The following is a 23948-nucleotide window of genomic DNA, read 5'->3' as shown; positions in this document are numbered from 1 at the left end:
AACTAAAAAAAAAAGAATGGTGAGTTGCTACCCGATAACATTCGTTGTCTTATCGTTGGTCCTTCTGCTTGTGGAAAAACTACGTTACTGGTGAACAATTTTCTCCTTGCACCGAATTGATTAGATGGGAAGAACAGACACTTGTATGCGTTCTCCAAAAGTTTGGAACAACCGAAATACCAGCAACTCATTAATTTGTACGAGGGTCTAGACATAGCTATCTTCGAATCGGAAATCAAACCACTCGAACGCTGCCACGAAAATTCTGTAGTGGTCCTCGGCGATGTAATTTTAGAAAATCAAAATGAAATTCGCAACTTTTTCACCCAAGGTCGTCACAGGAGAATGGATTGCTTTTACCAAGCTCAAACTTTTTCAATAATTCTAAAACAGTTACTACGCGACAACGCTAATTTTATTTGTTTGTTTCTTAAAGATCACATCAATCTCAAACATTTCTACGATGACTACGTGGGTAGAGATTTAAACTACAATCAATTTTCTAAATTCTGCTCTTCTTGTTGCAACAGTGACGATTTCGGATAAGCTACGATCGACATGACTCGAAAACCCAGCGACTTAAAGTACAGAAACAAAATCAAAAACTTTGTGAATGTTGCAAAGTCACACGACGTTTAAAATAACCTCTCATAAAAAAAAATGACAAAACGAAAAATTGATGACAACTTGAAATTTCGCGCTTACGTTGCAAAACGATTCAAAAGTTGGAAATCCAAGAATCGTGAATTCTACGAAGGTTAACCCATCATAGACGCCATAAGCGGTCTCGGTAAGGAGATTAAAAATGTCACAGAAAAGAACAAGGATCTGATAACGGAACTCGTACCTCTTGCCGCTCGAAATTATGAAGATATTATAATATATACGTGCAAAGATTATATCCTCCAACGCGTCTCAATTTATAAGGTTAATACGAAGTTACAGAATTACTTTATATATAGTGTAATGCGAGAGGTACGGAGATCGTTGCCCCGCATATCCACCATGTAATGTGACAAGGGTGTTAACAAAGTACTTAAGGATGTAGCAGTATAACTATGTTCAACTGGTTTTATATGTTGTGGATATCCCTCTTTTACTCGGTGAAGAGATAGGAAAGGCGGACGAGCAAGGCACACTGCCCTAATCGGACAACGGCCCCTCTGGCGTCTAGGACTCTGGTGACGACCACGACAAGAGCGAGGCAGTCACCTCGGACAGCAGGTGTTTCCTATCAGCACCCGAAAGGTGGCGCTTATAGACAGCCCAACAACGATAACATCTGCATACACCCTATGTTTCCAAAATCCAGGGTGCTTATTCGATTCGGCACGTGCCGTGTTTCTGATGAGCTTGCAAGCTACGGTGCTACTACTTCCCTCTTTCGATCAGGAAGAGCGACCCTGTAGTTGCAAACTGGATTCTGTCTAGCCAGAGGAATTTTGTTATTGTCGCTGCCTTGATTGGGTCAGTGTGCTCGAGTTAGACTTGGTTCTAACTTTGAGCTCTTGATGTCCATTCGCCTTCCAATGACAATGGATATATATTTGTTTTATGTTTAGTTACTGACATTCTCAACTTGCTCCAAAAGGTTTTTTTTACCTCTGATGCCTTGCCGAAAAATAAAATCCTTAATATTGTTATTTGAAATATAAATTACCAAAAAAAAAAAAACAATTTTCATAGAATAGTTAACAATTTTGTTTAATTGAAAGCAAGATAGAATAAAATCTAATTATTATCTTTCTGAGATATCAGTAGGTTTTTATAAATATTTTGTAAATTTGAGTTAGAATAATGTGTAATACGTAGTTCATAACAATGCTAAGTTTTTCAAGCAATATTGAATAATTTTAATATAAAAAATTTTCTACAGACAACATATTGCACACTATATTATTTTTAATATTATTATTGTTAATATTTTTTCTTCTTTTACTTGTAGGCTTATATTCTGGTAACGCACTGATGGAATTTCTGTTTCCCAAAGTATTAGTTATATTAATTATTTAAAGATATTCTTCAGAATGTAAGGCAACTGAAAGTTTCGTAAATACACTATACTTATTTTTAAATTCAGAAATGCAAACCTATATCATTTACTAATAGAAGAAAACATTTGCTTCCTTACCTTCGTAGACAATGGATCGCAATCTTTGTATTTAGCGTATGTAAGCATTCCCGTGTAACATGTCATAGAAAACATAGCACATATGCCAATCATGTTGGCCCAGAGAGACCTGGAAAAAATGGTATAAAAATGTAGTACAAGGTCATTCATACATTATATTTAAGAAGAATATATTCATAACAAATACAGTTTTCTACTAGGACAGGTTAAGAATTACGACTGAGGTATTTGTTGTTCATTTAACACATAAACTGTGGTAAGGTAATATGTATGTGGCCCTGTTCCAGATATGAACCTTATATTATCAAATAGATAGGCCTAATTACCTTATTTGAAGAATTTTTAAATATTATATTGGTAGACGAATTGTTTAATTCTGTGTTTCTATATTTAATTGCCAGAGTACTAACAAATATAAGTTTGAAGTATATTATTCTTTCAATTAATATTAATGGCAATTCTTTTTAAAATTATAAAATGTATCACAGCTATATAACTTATTCCTATCACACCCTATAATGTAAAAGCTTACTTTCTTGCCTGATTAAGACTGCTAGCAGCCATGAACCTTTGCACGTATTGTTGGTTTGTGGCTAACTTTGCCATTTCTCTTATCATTGATCCCACAACTACACTCCAGAATGTGTGACGTATGGTTGGATCAGGATTCATACTGCAAATTAAATTAAAATCTTAGCATTCAATTAATTTGCAGGTAGTATGGAGGGACTATAATTAAAAATTAAATAAAACAGTAAATTTTGAATTGCAATATTATTATTTACTTTCGTTAGAATTAAAGTGAATCTCTTTGAAGTATGAAATTGAAAATCAATATGAAATATATTCAATTCATTCCATGCAAAGAAAGATGTAATAGTGTTATAACAGAAATACTTGAAAAATTCGATTCTCCCAGAACGATCATTGATTTCCCACACTTCAGAAGGACTACCAACTTCTATAGATCCTTTAATTATGATGGCAATTTCGGCAGCAAAGATAATGAAACCCTGCAGAAGGTCTGCCCAAATAACAGCTCTTAGTCCACCCTGAAATAAATATTTATGGTCGTTAGATTTGCAGTTGAAATTGGACAACATTTTCATTAGCAGCGACTCTATATTTATTTTGAATTCAAGGCATGCAATTTCAGGTTCGAAACAAGTTTAACAAACTATTGATAGTTTTTCTAAATTTTGGTCATGAGCTATTTGTGGATACTTGAAATCAGAAAACTGTATCACATGCAAATTATTGGAGTCAAAATTTAAAATGTTACACAGAATCAATTTACAATCAAAAAACTTGAAAAAAGGAAAAACGTAGAGATGTCGAAATGAATGATCAAATACCATAATTTTAAAAAAAAATTGACTGGAGGAATAACGCCTTGAGTTTATAAAAGGTTCCTGCCGAAACTCAAACATCAACATATATTGAAGAAACTGTTACAGGACTCAGTAATGATAGTTGAAACGTGGCATTGAAGGAAGAGAGGAATTAATTTAATTACGTATATCTTGATAATTAATTCACACATCAAATCCAAGATATATAATTGGTAGTAAGAGGATGTACATCATTGAAGAAGATCAATAAAGGTATATAGTTTCAAATTTAAACTTGTAGCTCAAAGCCATTCTCAAAAATTTGTAGACGATTATAACCAAATGTTTGTGCCAATTGGATAGGAAGCCACATTCAGATTTCAAATCGTTAACAAGAATTAAAGTTTTAATGAAACATTTTGAAATACATAATTTATGCCTTGCTACTTAGATGAAGAAATAAACATGACACAACCCTAGGAGCATCATCAACATAGACATGATAAATATGTTTATACTGAAGAAGAGGATACATGCACTAAAACAAGTCGCACGATCATAGATTAACATAATTAAAGTTTGTTTGATTGACAAGGAGTTCAGAAAGGATAAACATATCGCTGATATATTGAAAGAGAAATTGCGGAAGTGTGATTTATTATCCGGTATGTAAAATTCAGATGATCTTTTGACCGAATCTCACAATAATAATTTGAATTCTGCCCAAGAAATTTCAAATTAGTTGAATTGGAAATATTAATGAAGGCTTGGGTGTTCAATTTCATAAAATAACAGTTTTATTTATTATATCTGAGTTCGCTGCCACATAATTTTATCATGGACCAATTAATTCTGTTTTGTAATCTTGTTTATTTGAAACATGAAATGGATTGATTTATATAACATGCATTTTTTAATTTGTAATTTTCGTGTAAATTTTACAATTACGTACATGTGCTTCACCGGCATATAGTATGACTTTTTGTTACTTTGTATCAAGTAACGCACATATGCGTCATGTTTTATTGACATAGATAATTTCTATTTTCACACAGGTTTGATATTTCTCAAAATTATGACTTGCATTATTTTGCATTTTCCTTTTAATAAAACATATATTTGCATTACAATGTAATAGTATTATTATGATGCACATGTGTTATATGCATTCATACATATTCATTATATAACCCAGTATAATGAATTAAAATAGCTATATTGATGCACGGTTGGTTCAAAACTTTGTTACTTATTGATTTAACGTGACAGGAAAACGTATAAAAGCAATGTTACATTGATATGTTTGCTAGTAAAAGTCCAATGATACATTTGATGATATGATAGTTCTCATATATTAATTTCACTTGTGTAAAAGCAGAAGAAAGTTAAATTCAAAGTTCTGGTTTTCCTGGACATTGCAAATAACTAAAAGCAGTGTATTTTGTGCATTGGTACGGGAGATAATAATTGTAATATTTCAGACTAACAATGTTACCAAGGAAAAAGAAAGCAATTTCTTTGCTGGCAAACAATGCCCTGATACATGAATAAGGAATAAGACTAAAGGAACTATAACGTCATTCGATTCAACAATGCTAAGAAAGACGCTAATGTTCATTTCAAACAATCCTTCAGCAATGTGCCATAAAATACTTAAAAGCCTGCTGTGCAGTGCTGTTTATGGGCAAGCATTCAAAGAAGGAAATATGGGAAATATGTATGACCCATATGTGGGTCACAGTCACACAGCTACAACCCCATATGACCAAAAATGCGTCACCGTTAGTGAACGTGTGAGTTTGGATAGTGCCATGAAAGTTAACCACAATTCCAATATATCTTGGTTATTTGAGATATACAGAAGCGTCAGAAAGATTACAAAATTAATACAAAGCCAAAATGCCGTTATAGCATTGTAGAATTACTAAACCAAACATATTAACTAGTTTATCTGTTGTAAGTCAGAAGGTCAGTTTCACTATTAGAACATACTAATGCCGGCCCCTGTAGCGGAGTGGTTAGCACATCGCTCTACGACGCCATGGGTCCCGGGTTCGAATCCTGGCCTTGGCATGGATATTTGTGAGTGTCCATTCATCAATTTCATCATATCATCACTTATCCCCATCTTCGTAAATTAGCCAAAAGTGGCACAAAAGCCGAAGTAAAATAAAGCAAATCAAATAAAAAAAATAAAAAATTACTAAATTCAATTTTTTAAAAAATCTTTGTTATTTACATTGTTTGTTATTTACATTGACCTCAATCACTTAAGTTAAAATGAAAATTTGAAACTTTCCTTTTGATAGGAATATGCAGATGTAGATTCTGCTCGAAATAGTTCAAATATAGAAAATCAAATAGTGGACGTGTGTTTCTGTGTGAGGAATTACCTTAAGTTTAGCTTGTAGAAACGCTTATATGTTCTAGTATCTTGAGCTAAACCTGTACATTGAGCAGTTACAGAAACTTGTAAATAAGTAAAGTAAACACAATTCAGATTGTAAAAAACGAAATGCATGGAATGAGTTGTTATTCCATTATACTATATCAGGAAATCAATGTTCCATGTAGCAAAATGGCAATGAGAAGGCTAGTTCGAGAGATCAATAAATATATGTAAAACTTTAATTTGTATTTTGAAGAATGAATAATAATGAAGAATTATACTTCATAGGATATAATTGCGGACAATTTGACAACGTTGCAAACAAAGTAAAAACGTATATAATTGATGTATTAAAAAAATATTAACGTGTACATTATAGGTTATATTTTTCAATTATTGGGAATTCATGTATTTTCTGATTTATTCAGTGTAATTCTCAAAAGTGTGGTTTTACTGAGCTATTTCAATAATTTGTATATTTTTAGATATTAACGTGGTGGTGGAATTCGAACCAACAGTGTGAGTTAGTTTTTCAATCCTCTTCCAGAATTCATATTATAAGCATTTTTTTCTCTCTCGCGGATGCCTTTCGCATGGATTTTGGAGATTGATTGTGACTTATAATGGAAAAAAAATAAAGATCGATATTGTACTTTTTTAGCTAACAATTTTAATTTCAAATAATGTTAATTAGTCTTCACAGTAGATGAAAATATAATTGAATCATACTTCACTGCCATACTTATTATTCTCGCATTGTCTTTACATAAGTAATATTAAATACAATTACTAAATATCAGGTAAAGTGGTGATGTTAAAAGTAATATACCCACGAATTGTTATTAACGCTAATATCTATAGCAACGTGAGTTTCCAGAAATCGCAAAATCCACATGAAAGTATGAAAGAAAGAATGCCGAGGGTAGGTTTCAGTTGGAACATTATTGACACGTAGTGTAATTTTGCACTTCACAAAATAATTAAATGATTAACACATAGTCTGCAGAACATTTATTAGAGAAAGCGTCTGAACGTTTACTTACCAGTGCGGTATAAAATACGCATACTATGCAAAATATGCCAGCAGCGAAATAGTGGTTCCATCCAGTCACTGAAAAAAATATATTTTTTTTAATCTGCAAACGAAAATGCATTACAAAATAACTATTTTATTTTGTATAATAGCTTTAACAATTCTACATGGGCGTTTTATATATTCTAATACTACATTGTGGCTTACATATGTACGCGTAATCACTCTTTCTCTTAAATGTTAGTTTTTTGAGCATGGTGTATCTATTTCATGTGAAATTTTATTTCCGTTTAAATTTCAAGACAGCAATGATAGTAAAGAGTTAACTTGGGCGCAAGTATCTCTGACGGAACACCTGGAATTAGAGAGTGAAAACCTAACCCTCCCCCTTCATTTCCATCCCTGCATTTAAAGTTCCATATTTTTAACTTGTGCGGAAATGTTCGGCGCTTAACTGTCCCGAACCGCTGCAAATGATTATACTCTCCACAGCAATGGACTCTTAATATTATAACATACTAATTAAATATCGCCAAATTCATAGAAAGAAACGTAGCTACTATTTGATATAACAAAATATATTACTGTAATACCCCCAAGATGTATTCTTTTAAAGCTTACAAATAAAACGTATGCTTTCATATTTTCTTACATTTCATGAAGAACAATTACACAATTTTACAAGACAAAGGGAGGTCAGCATAAGTTACTTTTCTTAAATTTATCTTATGAGCTCTAAAGTTAATTCGGAGAAGTTAATTTTCTACTTCTCATATATCGCCACTACCCTTTTTAGGCTAATCGCAATAATCACAATGAACAATGATTACCTATAAGGAATTTGTAGATATACGATTTCAAACAAATTCTAATACACGATTCGGGTATTCAAATGTGACTATCATAACGCTTTGACATCAATATGTGATGTTAGAAAGGTCGATGATATCAATAGCCTGCTCCCATGTTTTGGATAAATCCGTTAGTTTGAATTTGCTTGGAAAATAATTTCTATTTAATGGTAATAACTAGAGCCCGGAAGTTCAGGCATTTATTTTCGTTAAAATGGGCAGGCAAAAAGGCATTTATAATGTGGAAAATAGGCACTAAAAATGAAAAAGGCAAAATAAACCAAAAAAGGCACACTTGGAAGTCGCTTACTTTCATATATAATTTCTGGCAACATGTTAAAATCTACATTGGGAAGAACATTTCAATTTTTTCCGTCTTGATAACACATAACTACAAGGTGTTTTTTTTTTTTTTTTTTTTTTAAGTTGATAGTCGGGGCCTCCCCGATGGCGCAGTGGTAGCGTCGTCGCCTTGCAATCAAGGGGTCCCGGGTTCGATACCCGGTGGTTCGGATCCCACTTTGAACTGTAGGTCCATTCCCTATTAGCCTTACTGTGCATAAAGTGGACTTAAAACACGAAATCAACAACTCAATTTATTGATAGTCGTCTGTCAGAGAGGATGTTTTTCATAATAGAAAATGATCTTTCTACTTCGACAGAAGTTATTGGAGCATACATAAAACAAGCTAATGTAGCTGGACTCATTCTGTTAACAGCATTTTCACCTTTTAGAATATCACAAATTGTTTTCAATTGTTTCAAGTCCTCATTTGCACTCACTACCCGTTTGCACTTTTCCGCAACAGCTGACCCCTTTTCTCCTAGCACTTCCATCATCTGCTGCATAGATTCCTCGAAGATTTTCATGGATGCTATAAGAGTCTCACCTCTTTTCTCTAGCTTTGAAATTGTCTCTGGCAATGTACCATGATGTGCAAAAATAAACGACAGTTCATTCTTCAGTTCTGAATAGCACAGGAGTTTTTTCACTTCACGAATTGAAGCCGCTTCATTTTCTGGAAGAGCATCGATCACCTCACTGAATTTTTCAAGGTTGTCAGCATAATATATAGCTGCTGATATCCAGGTTCCCCATCTCTTCAAGACTGGTTGCGGAGGTAAACTAAGCTCAGGCGCAACTTCCTGAAATTTTCGGGTTCGAGAGGGAGATTTCAGAAATATCTTCTTTGTGTTCGAAATCAACCTCTCCACTTCAGCAGTAAATCATGCACAAGGAAATGTTAACCGAGAGGCAATATCCGAACTCATCATGAAATACTTTTTTTTTTAAATTTCTCCTTCAGCAATGTTGAAACATGCGTAAGTTCAATATTAGTTAAATAAGGAGAAAATTATTCACATAATAAACGAAGAAAAATGAATGCCAACATATTTTTTTAAAAAATGGTCAAATTTCATTGAAAAAGGCAAAAAAAGGCATTATAATTAAAAAATAGGCAGTGGGGTCCCAAATAGGCAAAATAGGCAAAATGAAGGGGCTTCTAAAACATTCGAAACAACATAAAAAACGTATATCCGGAAAATTTTTATCAATATAAGCAGTAGATAAAAAGAGGCATTTTGCCAAACTTCCGGGCTCTAGTAATAACAATAGTGATAAATTTGGAATGCTTATTCTCATGTATGAACACGAACATGAATTTAATATCAATGTGTATGTGTATGGTTTATCAACAGAGAACTACTGTATGACTATTACACACTTAAAACTCTTCTGGTTAAAAAAGTGATTTGGAGTTGTTGAATGGCAAGTAATCATTTAAAACGTTTCATAAGAAAGTTGCTCTTTCAGCCCACCTTTCAGTTCATCATTAAATGTTAAATGAAAAAGCACCCAGCATTAAACGTTTGTGTTCATTTAGGAAAAATACATTCAGATGATACAGGAAGTGATAAAACAGGCAATTATTTTTGGCCTATTGTACAATACTGGATAAGATAATTTCCCGAAGGGTGTGAATCGTTTGAGAAGGCATTTGGGGAAATAATTTAATTAGTGCGATTTTCCTGTGCAAAAAGTTGTATTTCCTTTATTTTGGTGTTGGAATCATGGATTAGGAATAACACAAAAATTGTCATACTTCAGGTCTGGTAAAATGATGACTTCATTTTAATACTTTTTGAAATCAAACTTTCTATGCATGTGATACATTCATTTACATAACAAAAATATGAAAACAATGAAGTGACCTAAGTGAATATCCTTTAGCAAAAGTAGCTCGAAGTTTTCCAATTTCAAGTTATGCAATTGACGCGTTATAGTAATGTATTGACCAAAAATTGAAATTTCATGTGTTAGAGAAATGTAATGCATCCTGAGACTTGAACTCAATTTTAGACTTGCAATGTAAACTTAAATATTGATAGTGATTCACTTGAATATTGATAGTGATTCCAAATTCATATTATTAAAACTCATATTAGAGAATGAAAAATGCTATGTGTGTAAAAGGAAATTGAAAGTAGTTCAATACTTTGGGTTATAACCAAGGGCGTATTTAATATAGGGGGGTTCCAGGGGTCCAACCTCCTCCTTTAGGTTCAGTAAAATTACCAGATTACCTGTTCTATCAGCTTGTTCTTAAAAATCTCTTCGCACTTATTTTATTTTCCTACATTAGAGACGTTTAGGACGGGATACGGATGGGAAGGAAATTACGTAATTCCACACACCAAGTGGGACTGCAGACCAAATGTCTGTAATTTCCTGATAGTTTCGGAATTTCTGCGATAAGAAACTGCATTGAAACTGTCAAAGCAGTTATATTTTTTTCCCCTCGAGTCTTCTTAAAGACATTTGTTGTTTTTTTTTTTTAAAAAAAACAGTGCCAGAAAACCAGGGAAACACAGTAACATTATCAAGTTGTTTGATACAAGATGGACAGAAAAGTAGCTATAAATTCTAAGTTGCGTGACTTGTGGAATTGTATTCATTAGTTGAATCATTCCACCGAATAACTCTGTATGGCACATTTTGGAATAATCTGAGTTACCAGTGGAATCATGCTGTACCGAACATGACGGACATAAACTGAAAGACTCGTTTCTCCATTGCCCAAGAGTTGGCACGAGTATGCTGGCAAACTGGTCTCTGAGCGGAACCACGCTGTATGTGAAAGCAAGATGGCAGACCGCAGCTAAGTAACGTTATGTACTAGCGACGTGCATCGTATCAATAGAAGCAGAAAACGTAAACTAAACGTTTCTGAATGGAAGAACGTTAAAACGAAGACGTTGAGAGATGAAGGGAAAGCATACACAAGTAGAAAAGGCAAGGAAAGTAAGTGAAATAACGCTGTATGGCCAAATGCAACTATAATACGATTGCAGTAAACGGTAGGGTACATGAAACCTTTGCCTTCTGGCAGCACAGCTTGTACAGCATTCGGAGTTTTGTCATGTATTATGCAATACTGGGTAATATGAATGTCTTATATGTAGAGATCCGGGTTTGAAGTATGCAAAGACAAAAATAATGTTATGTCACATCAGCATGTAGCCATTCTTTACACGCAAGATACACCATCCTAGATTACGCCTTGTACAGTAATAAGATGTGTTTTATACAGCGTATATTGATATTGATACACGTGTAGCTTGAATTGTATCGTCTTCAAATATGCTTTTTAAAGAAACAATGTGCCGGAGTACTTGTTGAGGACAGTGTACATGAAGATGAATATGACTGCTGAACTTCTTGCAAAGAAGTGCCTTCCTCGTCTAACGGTTAGCGTATCTGACTACCACGCTAGGTGTTGAATCCCTGTGCTGCCATTTGCAGATGAGTAAAGTATGTGTTTTTATGTAACCGAACCAACTTTTTTTCTATTGGTTGAACCACTGGCATCAAAGTAACTTGCCAGAGTGAAGTGTGTGTTTTGGTGTAACCGATCCATTTCTATTTTTATTTTGCTTAAAGCACTGGCATCAGAGTAACTTGCCATGTGACATCCAGTTTTTTTTTTTTTTAATACAATTACATTTCGGTACTGTTACCGTACCTACTGGTGTTCAGTTACACCATAGTGCTTCTGCACATACAGCGTTATTATACTGGTGATAATTTTAGTGGTCTGTCATGCGGCTGCAGGCCACAAACTGGCCACTCATAAGGTTGGATCTTGCTTAAACATTGATACTGTGCTTGCATAACGTTTTATTTTTTCCCTTGTATTCTCGTAACATACTACAATTTTTTCCCGTTTTTCTAGCATTCACTGAAATGTGCCATACAGCATACAGGTGGAATGCTTTAATTGTAGAAACTTTAATTTCTCTGAACACGATCAACACATTGCAAAATTGCAACAAATTATTCCAAAAATATGAAATGGCTATCCCTCATTCATTGGGACAGTGTGTCAAAATGTTGGATGTCCTGGTTAATAGACTGGATTTTGAGAGCCTGATCATACCTAGGCGTGCTATACGTCCCGGATTTTCCAGGACAATCCCGGAATGTTATCATTTGTCTTGGTGACCCGAGGAGATTCTTCGAGATGCACAAATGTTCTGGATTGATTGATTTGCTTTATTTTACTTCGCTTTTTGTTCCACTTTTGGCTCATTTACGAAAATGAGGATGAGTGACGATATGATGAAATTGCGGAATGGACACTCGCAAACATCCATGCTCAGGCCAGGATTCGAACCCGGGACCCCTGGCGTTGTAGCTTGATTTGCTAGCTACTCCGCCACGCGGGCTAGCACAAATGTTCTGGAATCGGGTGGCAAAGAAGCAATGATTAAGAATATACTTTCCTGAACTTTATTTATATTTAAATGAGTAATATTAAAATGCTTATTTTACTAAACAATCTAACTGTACCATATCTGCAGAAAATAAATGCTCAGTTGATGGTTGCGTTGCAAGAAAAACTTTAAAGATGAACAAGTTTGAGGTCAAATGTGTGACTGAACACATCATTCCTATCTCAAGTTTTTTTAAAACTAAGATATTATCTTTTCTGTGAGTTGCTTCCCAATAATGTATTCCATGAGGATCTCCATGGGTGGCAGAAGGTAAAAAAATGTTCCGGTCTGGAAAAACAACTACATCTGAAAGAAAATAAGCGAAACGAAATTCGCGTCGCCAGTAGTGAAACAATTCGAAAACGTACATGATAAGTAAATATATACCTACCAATAGGAAGTGTAGGTGAGTGGAGACAGACGTAGCGGCCGAATTGCAGGGTGTTTTAATTGCGTCCTGCTCCCACAAGATCAACGTCCTGGTTTTTCTACATCAAATTCTATACAAAAATTTGTGTCGGGTTTTAAATTTGTGGACGTTTGGGTAGATAAACATTTCGGTAAGAGACATTCATTAGAGACAATTGTGCGTCCGCCTGGATCAGTTCTATGTTACCCCATTACTACTTCAGAAAGTAACTTCGATTTACCTCACACCTATATGCTTTTCGGACCATTGTCGGTGGTAATGGAACTTAACATAGATATTCCCCTAGTGTAACTGAATGCTTCCATTCTATCAGATGACGATTTGAAACGAGTATTCCACAAGCAATGGAGAATTTGGGACGCGCAACGCACGCGACATAGTGACATCATTCGTTGGTGGGACGAGTTTCTAAAACCGGCAGTCATACGATTCTGTTTATGATACGGTAAAGAGCGGTTCCGTGACTGGAGTAATAAATAACATTTTTTCGCGTCTTGCGGGAACTAATAGAAGAAGCATCGGCAGAGCAACAGTCCACACAGAAATTAAACATATACAAGCCATCGTTGTACGCATGACAGCTCACAAACGTGAGTAGAAGTAGACTTCCCCATTTTGACCCCGAAGAATCTGTCTCGATCAGTCACATTCTACAATACCGACAAAATTACCAACTGCAAATCATCACTAAACTAAAAGATGAGTCTGGTAATAAAATCATAACGCCCAAGGACATACAAAGTAAAATATATGATCACTAGGGGCGATCGTTTTGCGTAACCAATCTGATACCTCAAATTCCGAACAGTTTTGGAAGCAGTCTCCGAAGTACTCTCAGACGCTGATCGAACCAAGCTGGATGTGGATTTCACCTTAGAAAGTGTATAAAGCTGTGAAAGCGGGAAGCCGTCCTCCGTTCCTGGAGTAGATGGGCTTCCTACCAGTTTCTTTCAAACCTCTTGGGAGTTAAACCAGGCAACAGATGTGCGTTTAGCCACTTTAAAATAATATCTCCATTCATTTCATTGTGATAATCTCCCGTTGTGGACTTCGCTTTAAAAATAAGAAGAGCACCTGGGATAAAACCACTTGCCCCTGCAAGTACTATAATAAACCTTTGCCCAACACTTCTACTTGAGTAAACCCTACCCTCACCTTCCACCTGCCAACATTTACCAACAAGATATGCAGGGTGAATGTACGTTTAATCAAAATAAACAACTGGTATTTTCTCATTCATGTAATTTTTCCTCAAGTTTCGCAAAAAATTTTCCACGTTTAGCAACAATATCGTTTCTCTCTATCAACAAGTGTCTTCTGTTTTTGCATTTTGCAAAACGAAAGCCAATCTCTTTCAAAAACTTTCTAAGCGTCTCTCTTCCCCCTATAAAATCCACTTCACGTTTGGCAAACAACAGCACTTTCGTTAAAGTAGGCCGAGTCTTTTTTATTGTGTAAAATTCCAGGATCTTTCAGGCAATGAATAATATAAGCAGTTCTTACTTTCTTCCTACAGCTTTATATTTCAGCTCCCGGGATATTAATAAATATAATTTTCTTTAATATTTTATTATATCAATATTATAATTTGCTGACGTATCTCTGAAGATTTTGTATCGAGTCACTTTGAGATTTGAAATTTAAAAACAAGTTGGGGACTCGTATTCTCATCTCGCCCAGGACCTCGCGATATATTGCTACGCCACTGGGTATATGGGTTGTCATTGTTCTTCTATTTTATTTAAAAAACAATCAACTCATATTTTACCTCACAGAGTGTGCCTTAAAGGGTTAAGAGTTTCGCCAATATCTCTCTGTCCACCCTATTTCCTCCTGTTATAAGTAATTTAGCATTGGAGAAACTCACGATTGATTGATTTAGTTTATTTTACTTCGCGTTTTGTGCCTCTTGGCTAATTTGATGGATGAGTGATGAGATGATGAAATTGATGAATGGACATTTACAAACAACCAAGCCCGAGCGGGATTCGAACCCGGGACCCTTGGCGTTGCAGCGCGATGTGCTAACCACTCGGCCACAGGGTCCGGCGAGAAACTACACGAAAAACACATCCTAAGTTGCATCGACGAGTAATTAGATTTATCGTATTTTGCTTCTTATAAAGTGAACAATACACTAATTCTACGTAATAAATAAGATAATTACCTCTAAAAGAGATTCGAACCTGCGATCTTCAGACAACAGGACCAGGCCTTTACTACTTTACCACTCCAACAAACTAACTTCAAATTTTGTCTTAAGAATCGTCAGCAATCTTGCAAACTTTGTTAACTTAAACTAGTTTATTTTTACAAGCTGGAATGGACTTAAAGTCTGCAACTCAGAACTAGACTTCTGTGGCAACTTATTGTCTCCCGTCTATATTACTGTGACAAAATTCAGGTATTGTAAATGTGAAGGGGCATTGTTACAGGTTGCAAATAATTTGTCATACCATCGTTAGTTCCAGATTTGGCCACAGCCACCGAGCATTTAGTTTCTGGACATATAGTACATCGAACCGCTCCCTCTCGATAATACAAGATTTATCCCGTTACAAGAAGATGCTGCAAAGATATTTAACTTCACGATAGCGCTACCGTCTGCTAACAGCACTGAATTTCAGTTTCAAATCTCTTCCATTGCATAGTAAGTCATTTACTGTAAACAATCAGTGTTTGGGTGTCCGCACTGTTCAGTCCGCAGTTCTCAAATAAAGTTTCGACATTCTGAGATAGCATCTTAGTTCATTATGATACCGAAAAGAAATTGCAAAGATAATGATAGAAGATCTCTGGTTTTTTTCTTTAGATGTGTAAAGCATAGGTTAAGATATGCACATACACACCTTTGTGGGTCCAGCATTCCCCACCCCCGGCTCTCTGAGAAGCTTCCTGTCAGCAGTGTCCCGGATTTTTCCTTATGAAATATAGCACAACCCTCATCATACCAAAAGGTGAACTCCCCCCTTACGTGAACTATATATACGCTCATGGTTATAACTGTTTCCTTAAGTTGTTGCCTTCTACAATTATAACATTGATTCATTCTAATGAATAATCTACACCAGAAAACATTAAGCTACTTTCATAAATACTTATACAGTATTAGAGAGTAATACAACAACTAACAAATATACTTAAAAAAGCCAAAAATTACTGAATCAAAATAATTTATATTTATTCGATAATATTATTCGAATAATTTAGTCAGGAGATTTTAATGAATGCGGTATTTGGCAAGCATAAGAAATGAAAAAAGAGATTTTACCATATTCTTCATGAGAATCCTGAAGGTAAGAAATCTGTACAATGAAGGAAGGACATGTAGTTGATGTGGACGTGAAGGGATTTTCTGTTCATATTGGCTGGAAATGGGCATTGGAACATAATGATAAGGCTGCTGTGTCTGCCCAATAAACCAATGGACTTAGGAATTGATTTGATTTTTGTTACTTAGCGTCATTTCTTGCATTTTTGGATAAACGCGAAAATGAGCGTGAATGATATGTTGAAAAGGAACACTCTCAAAGAATACCCATGCCAAGGTCGAGATTCGAACGCGGAACCTCTGCCGTGGTACGCTCTGTGCTAACTATTCCATCACGGAGGTCGGCACTTGTCTTCGGATGCCAGTGATTGATTTATTGTTCGCTCGCTCACCTTGATTCAAAGCCAAGGCTGGTCCATACAAGGATGTTGCCATGTAAAGAATCTGAAATGATAATGAGATAATTTATATATGCATATACATACATACATATATATATATATATATATATATATATATATATATATATAAATAATATTAATCAAATTATTTAACGTTTTTTTTAAAAAATTACCCATATTGTTAAGATACATATTACACAGCCCTGGTTCTAATAGGCACCTCCTCTCGACATGCTTCCTTGCTTGGATTGTGTGATTGAAAATATCTTTAAACGCTAAACCATGAACAATGTAATGGAACACATCCATAGTTGTTCATATTTATATAACAGCATTCAGGGACTCACATTGTCATAAATTTGGACAGATCTAGATATATCAATTTGGTTTTTATTTGCACATATTTCAGTTCGTCCTTTTTTCCCCTTCCAAAACACGTACAACACTGCAGTGGTCTTGCTGATCACAATAGTTATCCACTCTGTATTAATGAACTTTGGCAACATTCTTCACCTTGGATCACAGTGTGCCTTCCTGGAACAGTCTGTTCGTTCAGCCGTTATTTGAAATACTTTACACTACTTTATTGTTGACTTGTAGGTAAAATATTAGAAGGTGTACTTGAAAATGAAACATTACAGAGACAGGATGTTCTCGTCGGTTTGGAATGCAGACATTACAAATTCCATTACTTGCCTCGTTCGTGGAAAGGTACCAGCCTGACAGACGGATATGAATCGACAAGCATTGGAATTTGTATAGCGAAGCAACCGAACCGATCTGAGAAGATCGGAAGGGAATTTCGGGTTCAGTATTGGATTTGGTTTTGGTGTGTGAACATCGAGGAAGTCAGCGCAGGTATGTACCTGGAGGACGGAGGCGTCACTCCGAACATAGAATGGTTTGAGCCTTGTTACTGAACCTCTCGCTAGTACCTTTTCTTACTTACACCCCGGTAATAAAATAATGAAATAAGGGAAGGAGCGAACATTATTGCTGAGTACCTACTCTACTAGAATATGGTATTCAGCATTTCCTTGCTATCACTACGCTTCTTATGAAAATTCTAGCACTTCTGGTGTTTGCACTATTCCATTTTATGTGATGATAACTGACAATAAATCTACTAATTCATACGTCAATATTGGAAGAAGTATCTTTCCATCTCAATGTACCATATCGGCATTAATGTCTGTGTCACGAAACACTTTAGGGCGTTTCCAAGAATGTTCTTTAACAACAGCGACAGATCTGCTAATATTTAAATAATTTAATTCTTGATTTAGTTCTTCAGCAGCAGGAGTTAAATTACAGACTGCATCCCCGTCACATTGCATTTATTTCAATGCTGCAATGCAACAATGTGGGACTAGTTGAATCTTGAGGAACTATTTTTTTTTCTTTGGACTATGTGGACCACTTGATCCAGGTTGGAAGTTCGAGATGACGTTTGGTTCGTCGTCACTTCTACCTGAAGACCATAGTTAAATTGTCTGAAAATTAATTACCTTGTGATATTCGTCTCGCTGCTATCTATCCTATACTTGCTCTTTTCAGGGTGTTTCTTTTTCATTTTTAATAAAACTACATTTCCCTCTCATGCACTCTGGTCGTACTCCCATTCTTCGATTTAAGACAAAAGCTCTTTGTTCGCCTCGCTGGTGATTCTTTCTAAAACTGAACAATGCTCGATGTCAAATGATCATCCAGTTTTCAATAAATGTTCTTTCGTTCTGCAATTGCAATTCAGTTGTTACTCACTTTTGGTATTTTTATTCGCAGAATAGAAAGTTTCTAACCTCTGTACTTTTCATGTAATGGATTTTAATACCGAATTTTATATCATTAAATATAAATACGTATTCATATCTCCCTTGCTCCTTTGAAAAGAGGTGTAAAAATATAATGTTTCCAATCGCTCCGAGCCTCCCCTTTCCATTGTTGGATTGTTTATTTGTTTTACAGTTTATTTGTTTCATGAATTTCACCAGATAAGGAGGTGTGCTGAGAAAAAATTGTAAGTTTTAAAATAAGTGGCATTAGCACACAATGCTAGATGGACATTATATATTTTCTAGTGCTTTAACTATACTTATTATAACACTTAGTTCCAAGAGAGGACTTTTCTTTAGAACGTCGAGAGTGCTCTCTCCAAACGCAGTGTTAGAAGAAAGTATAGTTAAATCAACACTAATGTAGAACCAGATTCAGAGAATTAATACAAGAGTTAATTAAGCTTATGAATTAGGCTACAACTTCCATTCGAAACAATTTCCTGTCATTTAATTTCTTCCAAATTTAGAAAAGATAAAATTTAAAATGTACTTAAAAACTTTCACTTTTTGAAGATTAATTTTTTTTAATTACGGCACAACTACTTACACTATTATAAATAAACAGGTCCTGTCTTCTTGCTTATCTAATGAGGATTAAGACAAAAAAAAGCAACAAAATCTGCATGCGACCATTGTTTAGGGAGATACAGGTCATGAACTAAGAGTCTACGAAATCGATGTTGGGGGAGCTGGGGTTGAAGCACCGCGGGGAGGGGCTAGGAGTTTTGAGATTTTGCACTGCTAGTAGTATTCTGGGAAGTGGACAAAATTCAAATTTCACAGAACTATTCCCGACATGAGACCATTATTAACTGGGCTTCGTGCAGTGATCAAAATACATTTATTGTGCAGATTGCAACTATTTTCTTTACCTTTGGCTGATATTAACGCTGCCTTCATGTGTATTTTCACTGAGAATATGTTGGATCGCTTCTTAAATTTCGTCTGATTGTGTCTTTTGGAAATTGCCATGGCATTCAAAGTTGATCCGTTCAATTGCAGAACTTCAATCATTCGCGTCGAGTAAACTTTACAGTAACATGCAGTACGTATTGGACATTTGTCTAGCGATTCAAACTACAATTATTCTAACACTGCGTTTCGAGAGAACAGCTCTCCTCTCGTCTTAAGGCGAACACATTGATTTTGTGTTTCTAATCTACTCCACGGTTAGAGCAGCGGATCTGTAGTAAAATCACAGATCTGTCGTGAGATCGATTCCCAACAATGTATTCAATTGAAGGCGACAGATAGGTGCTATCTAGAAACGTAGTGTTAGAGTAAGTATAGTTTAAAGCACTAGACAATGGATAATGTCCAAATAACACTACATGCAAATTTAGCATCATTGTCCCTAAAATGCAGAAAACTATTAAATTTTACAGCTCGATAACTTAACCTTCGATCGGCCCAATGTAAAAAGTAACCATAATAAAACCATTTTTTTATATTTTTCAAATCAATCTTTCATCGAATTACAACATTTTTAGCTCTATCTCTTAAAACTCAAAATGCAAAGTTTAGTATTATTTTCTTCCTTTTGTTAACAACAAATTTTGAGGGCAACTGCCTTTATGTTGTTTTCAATGTACGAACATTGGACCATTTCTTTCTGTTTAAATTCCTCGACAAGATCTAGGTTACTAAACCATTTGGTATTTCTTATGTTACGACCAAAGTAGTGTAAACTTATTGCTTCTAAGTAGTACTTTGTAGGTATGCATTTGTAGCCTCTTTTTTTTATCAATTGAATATCAGTTTTTGACATATTTTGATAATTTATTGTCGATGTTTTAGCGTTTAGCGATGTTTTAGTAAAATTTCCCTGTTTTCCCACTCGTACTTGGTAGGTATATCACGATCTTACGTGATATAACTTAACCTATTCATTTTATTACGAGCTAAACTACACGAGAGCCTCTACGTGCTTTGACCTACTTTAGAGTAGTGGTGAATAGACAATTCACCAATCTTAAGTGAGCCACAGTGTTATAACCGATGTGTCAATTACAAATCTCCATCGGTCTTTCCCACAAGATCTTATTTTCTGCTCTCTGAGAAGAAACCCAGCTGCTTCGAGAAACCAGCGTTCGTTCCCATGAAGCCTCCCATATATCACCGCCCCTACTTCAAGGTGAAGGAAACAGTGTGTCCGGCAATAAACTCCCATATCTGTCCCGTACAAATTCATCTAAACTCTGGCTCACGTCAAGATAATTTCAGCCCAGATGGAGCCTATCAAGATAATTTCGGCCGGGAAGGAGCTAATCACCTGGAACTTCAGGCATTTAAAATTTAAAAACCTTCTTCCCCGTTTTAAAACAAGGAACCTCTGTTCTTGTGAGACTTTGCAGGTGGCCAGGCTCGGATTCTAGACAATCGCCCTACACATGGTGTTCTCCACGAGACGCATAACTTCCACGATCGCCGCCAGCCCGTCTGGCTCACTGACGTCGAATTGACAAGAGTGAATAACAGAGAATTTTGAACTTCAACCCCGCCAGAACATTTCTCTTCGTATCTCCTCGCGTCGATGGGATTTCGACAGCAAAGGAAGGAATAACTTTACCGAAGTGTCGGAGTTGTGTGCGATAAAATTTGAGCTGAGAGCCATTAAAATTAATTAGAACAGATGCTTTTCATTCCTCGAGATCAGCTCTCAAACAAGGTGCTATTGTGTTTTCATGCGATGCGATTATCGCCTCTCAGTAAGCAATTCTCACCCTTATCACCCCCGTGTGTAGCGATTCTCACCCCTACATGCAGAAGTGACCACGTGTGGGCGGAGCTAAAAGTTCAACGACCAATAGAGTGAAGGACAATTCTTGGGAGAACGGAAAGAAAAGAGGAAGTAAGGACTTAGCAGAGGCAGAGGAAAGTCGCGGTAAAAAGTAGCAAGTAAAGAGTTGTAGTGAAAGGTTGCAGTGGAAAGTTAGAGTGGATATAGACAGTTCGATAGACACAGTTCGATATAGACCTTCGATTTAGCAGTTCGACTTCACATCTTAGAGAGACAGTTTTAGAACATTCATTCACAGTTAAAAGTTTCAGATAGAAACTTTGTTTTCAGCACCGTTGTAGGTCAGAGAGAAACTGTTTTCTCTCTCTAGACCATGATTAAATTCCTAGCTTTGGGTGCCCGAATGTAGTGTTTACGTATAAAATCGACCATCAGCGGTCTGCGTTGCTCACTCGTTTAGACCCGGTGCATTGTGGGTCAGTGACAATGTGTTTTTTTTATGGTGCCTCAGTAGGCGAGCGGAATTGTAAGTATGTATACAGTGGTGTATTAAATATTATGAGTAATTCCGTGTAGCATTTAAGTTGGTACATTCTAAATCACATTACATGAACGAACACCCACGCCTTAAATTAGCTGAAAACCAAGGTTCGAACCCCAAATGCCCCCCATTTATTTTAGTAATTTAATTTTTAATCCTTGTTATAAATGGCTTTTCCCGAACAGGGACTTGTCTACAAGCCATACTTAATGTACCATTTCTAAAATTGTTCTAAATTTTCTAAATTTGCCCTCAATTTTATAAATTTCATAAAGAAATCGGGACACTCCAATAGTTTATTTTTGCATGCCACGCGAGTGCACTAACCTCCGCTAAAACTAACAACAAACACTTGTTTGATTTTTTTTCTCTCTCCCTTTCTCTCTAGTAAATTTTGAATGCCAATAACCCGAAAAATGGCAATGACAATTGAGGAATCAAACAAATCCGTGCTAGAAGCAATAGGGCTATTAAGAGCAGAATTAAATGAAAGTAAAGCAAGTTTGAGCCAAAGAATAGACTCCTTAAGTAAGGAAGTGAAAGCAACCAGGGAGGAATTGAATTCTAAATTTAAAGCGCAGGTAAAGAAATGTGAAATAACTAGAGGGAAGGTAGACCAGTTAGAGAAAAAAGTAGAGAAGTCAGAGGGAGAAAATAGAGAGTTGATTGTTAGAGAGGTACAACAGGCAGAGGGTAGACTTAACAGGGAGGCTGTTAGCTACATGAACTCATTAAGGGATGCCAGGGAACATGAGTTCAATACCTATAAGATTAGTTTTGAAGCTAGGAGTAAAAACGAGCTCAAAGTGATTAGACGCAGAGTAACTGGGATTGAAGAGCTTAATAAGGAAGAGACTGATCACGTGAATGCTAGGTTAGGCGAGTTAGAAAAGGGAAATGCTAAGATTCTGAATAAATTACAGAGCAGATTAGATAGAATTGAGAACTTATCTAAAAATGTAAAGGGAAAGAAGGACCATAGTGGGGAAATTGTCAAATTAGAGAAGGCTATCGAAGAGCTAGAAAAAAAGTATGAGAGCAACCAGGGGGAGTTTAACAAGCCAGTTAAAGGTAAAAAAGGAAAAACAGGCGGTTAAGCCTAAGGTTCAGTCCCAAAGCACCCCTTATGCTTCCTCGGACTCGGATAGTGACTCCGGGTTAGAGCGTAAGCCAAGGAGAAGGACTACCGTCAGGTTTGGGGACCTAGATAAACTCCCCAAATTCAGTGCTGCAAGACCTGAGTACCTAGCTTCTCAGTTCTTGGCAGACATTGAAGAGTCGTTTTGCTTGCTGGGTGTGCAGGAGGAGGATATCTTATCCTACCTGCCGAAGTTACTAACTGGTGTAGCCAAAAACTGGTACCTCCAAGTAAAGGGGAATTTTGATACCTAATCGGGGTTCAAGGCATTGTTTCTGTCCACGTATCAATCAGATACGTGGAAGTCAACGTACCTAGCCAAGGTAATGAATAGTAGGTATACTGACCATAGCAAAGGCTCCATGCTTTCCTATTTTTGGCAACAGGTCAACTTACTAAATAACATACAAACGGGCATGACGGACCAGCAAAAGACGGTCATCATAGCCAACCAGCTCCCCAACAAGGTTAAGGAGGCACTCTTAATCCACCCCTACATTAGCCTAGAGATGGCAGCCGAGATTGTAGCCAGGTTAGACATAGTGTCCCAATCCAGTCAAAGGGAGGACCAAAGATGGTTCCAACCCCGGTACCCCCAAAATAGACAAGAAAACTTTCAGGCTAGGCAGGTCAGGGTACGAAGACCTAGGTTCGAACCCAGCCCCCACGAAGACCTGAAAATAACTTCCGTCGGGATAGCACTTGGGATAGCAACCCGCGACGCAACAACGCATACCGGGGCAGATCTAACACATACTCCGATAATCGTAACAGGGGAGGAAATAGTTTCAACTACCGTAACGGGAGAGGAAACTCCCCGGTACATAGAAACAACAACCAGGCTAACCAGGGTCGGGGTCCCACTTATGCACAAGTGGTGGCTGCGGATCGAACCCGAGCACCAGAACAAGGCCCCACCTTAAATCCTAACAGCCCTCCATTTAGAACTGGTAACCAGCCTACCAGATCTTTAAATGCTTAGGCTCCCCTCTTACAGAAGTTAGGCAAGGAGGAAGCTCCATTGATACCGATGACAGGGAAACACAAATAAAGCAACTGGTGAATGATGACAATAAATATG

At 36.3% G+C, this 23948-nt stretch overlaps 1 protein-coding gene across 1 annotated transcript in view; it reads right to left on the bottom strand.

Moving 5' to 3' along the window:
- The window catches only part of LOC145982348 (putative sodium-dependent multivitamin transporter), an 89136-nt gene that overhangs the window by 11452 nt on the left and 53736 nt on the right, over positions 1-23948 (bottom strand). The window contains exons 4-8 of the mRNA XM_083115905.1: positions 16605-16656; positions 6895-6962; positions 3029-3183; positions 2664-2804; positions 2132-2240 (exon numbers count right to left, since the gene is read on the bottom strand). Of these exons, the coding sequence (XP_082972031.1) occupies positions 2132-2240; positions 2664-2804; positions 3029-3183; positions 6895-6962; positions 16605-16656 (525 nt within the window). The remainder of the gene's footprint in view (positions 1-2131; positions 2241-2663; positions 2805-3028; positions 3184-6894; positions 6963-16604; positions 16657-23948) is intronic.

The sequence above is a fragment of the Lepisma saccharinum genome, unplaced genomic scaffold (assembly GCF_977018435.1).
Source record: "Lepisma saccharinum unplaced genomic scaffold, izLepSacc3.1 HAP1_SCAFFOLD_142, whole genome shotgun sequence".
Classification (NCBI taxonomy): domain Eukaryota; kingdom Metazoa; phylum Arthropoda; class Insecta; order Zygentoma; family Lepismatidae; genus Lepisma; species Lepisma saccharinum.
Note: the sequence above shows the minus strand (reverse complement) of the source record. Positions and strands in the feature narration are given on the sequence as shown.